Consider the following 3,096-nt stretch of genomic DNA (forward strand, 5'->3'; position numbering starts at 1 on the left):
CGCTCACTCAGGACTATAGATTCAACACATGGACCGACCCATCTACTCTGTATAGATGTGTATGGTCTTTTTCTTCTTCAAGGTTTGTGCTCATAAGAGTCGAAAATAAGGAAATGGTCACACGGTTTGTATGTTAGGTTAGGTTAGGTTGCTTAATTCGTACCCGTAGGTAAATTTGTTTTGCAGATTTGAGAGGCTGGTCCCACATTTCACATTTCATTCATCCACATTATGAACAATAAACATGTATAAAAACACAATTACAAAATAAAGTGTTACAGTGCTCTAGTGCTGAATTAGCCAGGCTGGAGCCACCTAGTGCCTCCACTCAGTTTCATTTCTCTCCAGCGATTAGGTCAGAAATCGGAATACACTAGACAGTTTGCAAGAACCCTGGAAGTTGTAGACCACGCACCAGCCAATCAGCAAAGAGCCATATATTCTCTGTTAGCAATGATTCCCGAGATTGAGGATTTAAAGCCGGAACAAAGAGAATGTTTGGTGAATTTTATCAAGGGGAAAGACGTTATTGCCCTTCTTCCTACGGGATTTGGGAAAAGCTTAACCCTGTTAGTGCCGCATTACATACGTCACGACCAAATAGCAGCGATTGGTTAAATAAAAAAAATACCTGCCTACCATTGAGTGAACAAATCCTAATGCCATCCTAAAGGTCAGACGGTTTCCACGAAGTGACACTGGCTGATGAATCAGGCTATTGCAGAATGGCTTTGTTCCATAAATAAGTAATTCAATTCATGCATCACTCTTGGCTAAGATCACAATAAATATTAAATATATTAAAAAACTAAACTAAAATCAACAGATAAATAGATCACAATTTATTCATAGGAACAAAAGCAGCTGGAACGAAGCTCCTTTTAAAATGATTTGTTCTAGATCTTGGGATCTTGGGATCAATTGTAAGTTGAGTAGAAGTGACGAAAAAAGTAATAGGAAAAGTGTTATGTGGTGTAAAAGAATATGTTCAGAAATGGGTATAGAAGTTGTAGCTTGTATTTATAAAGGGGTGCCTTATCTTTGTTTTAATCCTACTGTATGTTTTATCAACCATACTTCGATTTTAACTATTTCAATTTTAGAATTTAGGAAAATTTTGAAATGCCTGAGGTCTGCATGCATGTTTCTATTTAGCATTTAAATAATATAAAGTAATAATAAAAGTATTTTTAGCTTTGTTGAATTACCAGCACAAAAAGAAATATAGACCAACCACTGCTTTTGCACATTTTGGTGGTTCCAGTTTCAATTTTATTATTACCATTTTTGTCAGAAAGTGAAGTAACATTGCCGAATCACAAATTTCGACTGCACAAACTATAGATCCATAAGTGACATTTCTTGGTCCTGTAGCTCAATTGGACCTCCTGTTTGTCTCCATGGAGATGTTATTGCTGGAATGTTTCAGAGTATGACCTTAATGATTGACACTGAACAGATTTGTGGAGAGGCAACCACACACAGAGAGATTGGATGTTTTTGAGCAAAAACTATAAAATAAAATAAATGCAAGGTAGATTACTTTAATCCCATAGTGTGGAACAGCAACTCAGTAACATCTCTAGGGACAATCCTCCTCCAGCAGACCTTAAAAATAAGTAAAAAATAGAGCAAAAATGTGTCAAAATATAAGAGAACCATATAAATTTACAAATTAAAACAAAACCTGTAACAACATTTTAATTGGTTGAAATTCTATGCATTTCTTTCTTTTTTTTTTTTTTTTTGTCTTTTCTGGTTTCAAGTATTTTTTTTACCTCATCCATTTTTTAAAACACACTTTTTTCTTTCACCGCATCCTCCACGTGTAGATATATGGAAGTATATCTAAAATTGTTTTCTCTTTCACCTCCTCCTTTCACTCTCCCTTTTCCCGAACCCATTTCCTCATAACCTCCTTTTCAGAAAAACCGTAAGGACACCTGTAACTTCGACAAAGAGTTCACCAAGATGCCCACGGACCTGACGCCCACGGACAAGCTGGTCATCATGAACCTGGACCAGGACGAGTTTATGGGCTTCTCCTTTGTCAACGGCGAATACGTGGCCCCCAAGATTTAACACACGATACCACCTACGGACTCTATACTGTATGTAAGGTTACTGCAAATATAGGAACTACTTTAGCACAATTTGTTGGTTTGGTGTTTTGATGTATGGAATCAGCAATGACGGCTACAGAGGTGCCAAAATTTGTAAATTCAGTGTTTGTAGAAAAGAAAAGGATTGGACAGAAAGTACTGGAATATAAAATGTTATACAAAGATGCGTTCTAACACTTAATCTTGAACTTGTTAATTTAAAGCATGATAATTCTGCATGCTATTGTAGCTGAAACACATTATTGTATACCTTTCTAACTGATATTAAAGGTGCACTACGTAACATTTGCATTCATGGAGAGTGAAGGAGTGTTCCACAGTATGGCTTTAAAGTGTGTATGACAGGTTTTTGTCTTAATTTAGTGGGATAATACTTGTTGTCAGTGTTGGGAAGTAACAGATTACATGTACCGGAGTTACGTAATCAGAATACAAATTATGAGTAACTGTATTCAGTTACAGTTACTTTTTCAGTGAGTGGAAATTGGATTACAGTTACTTTGTTGAAATAAATGGATTACACAGAGGTATTTTCCTGTTTTCACATTTTGCGCTAAACCAGGTCTAAAACCAGGTCCACACCAGGTCTAAACCACGTCTAAACCCAGGTCCAAACCAGGTCTAAACCAGGTCCACACCAGGTCTAAACGAGGTCTAAAACCAGGTCTAAACCAGGTCTAAACCAGGTCCACACTAGGTCTAAATCAGGTCTAAACCAGGTCTAAAACCAGGTCTAAAACCAGGTCTAAATCAGGTCTAAACCAGGTCTAAAACCAGGTCTAAACTCAGTTCCAAACCAGGTCTAAACCCAGGTCCAAACCAGGTCCATACCAGGTCTAAAACCAGGTCCACACCAGGTCTAAACCAGGTCCACACTAGGTCTAAATCTGGTCTAAACCAGGTCTAAAACCAGGTCTAAATCAGGTCTAAACCAGGTCTAAATCCAGGTCGAAACTCAGTTCCAAACCCAGGT

General features: G+C 37.5%; 1 protein-coding gene across 1 annotated transcript in view; it reads left to right on the forward strand.

The window, feature by feature from the left end:
- Positions 1–2,757, forward strand: part of prkcbb (protein kinase C, beta b) — a 223,475-nt gene extending 220,718 nt beyond the window's left edge. The window contains exon 18 of the mRNA XM_055152249.1: positions 1,927–2,757. Within this exon, the coding sequence (XP_055008224.1) occupies positions 1,927–2,082 (156 nt within the window). The 3' untranslated portion in view covers positions 2,083–2,757. The remainder of the gene's footprint in view (positions 1–1,926) is intronic.
- The last annotated feature ends 339 nt before the right edge of the window (positions 2,758–3,096 follow it).

Source organism: Boleophthalmus pectinirostris, unplaced genomic scaffold, assembly GCF_026225935.1.
Source record: "Boleophthalmus pectinirostris isolate CB_2022bp ecotype Guang Dong unplaced genomic scaffold, ASM2622593v1 HiC_scaffold_17, whole genome shotgun sequence".
In the NCBI taxonomy this organism is placed as follows: Eukaryota; Metazoa; Chordata; class Actinopteri; order Gobiiformes; family Gobiidae; genus Boleophthalmus; species Boleophthalmus pectinirostris.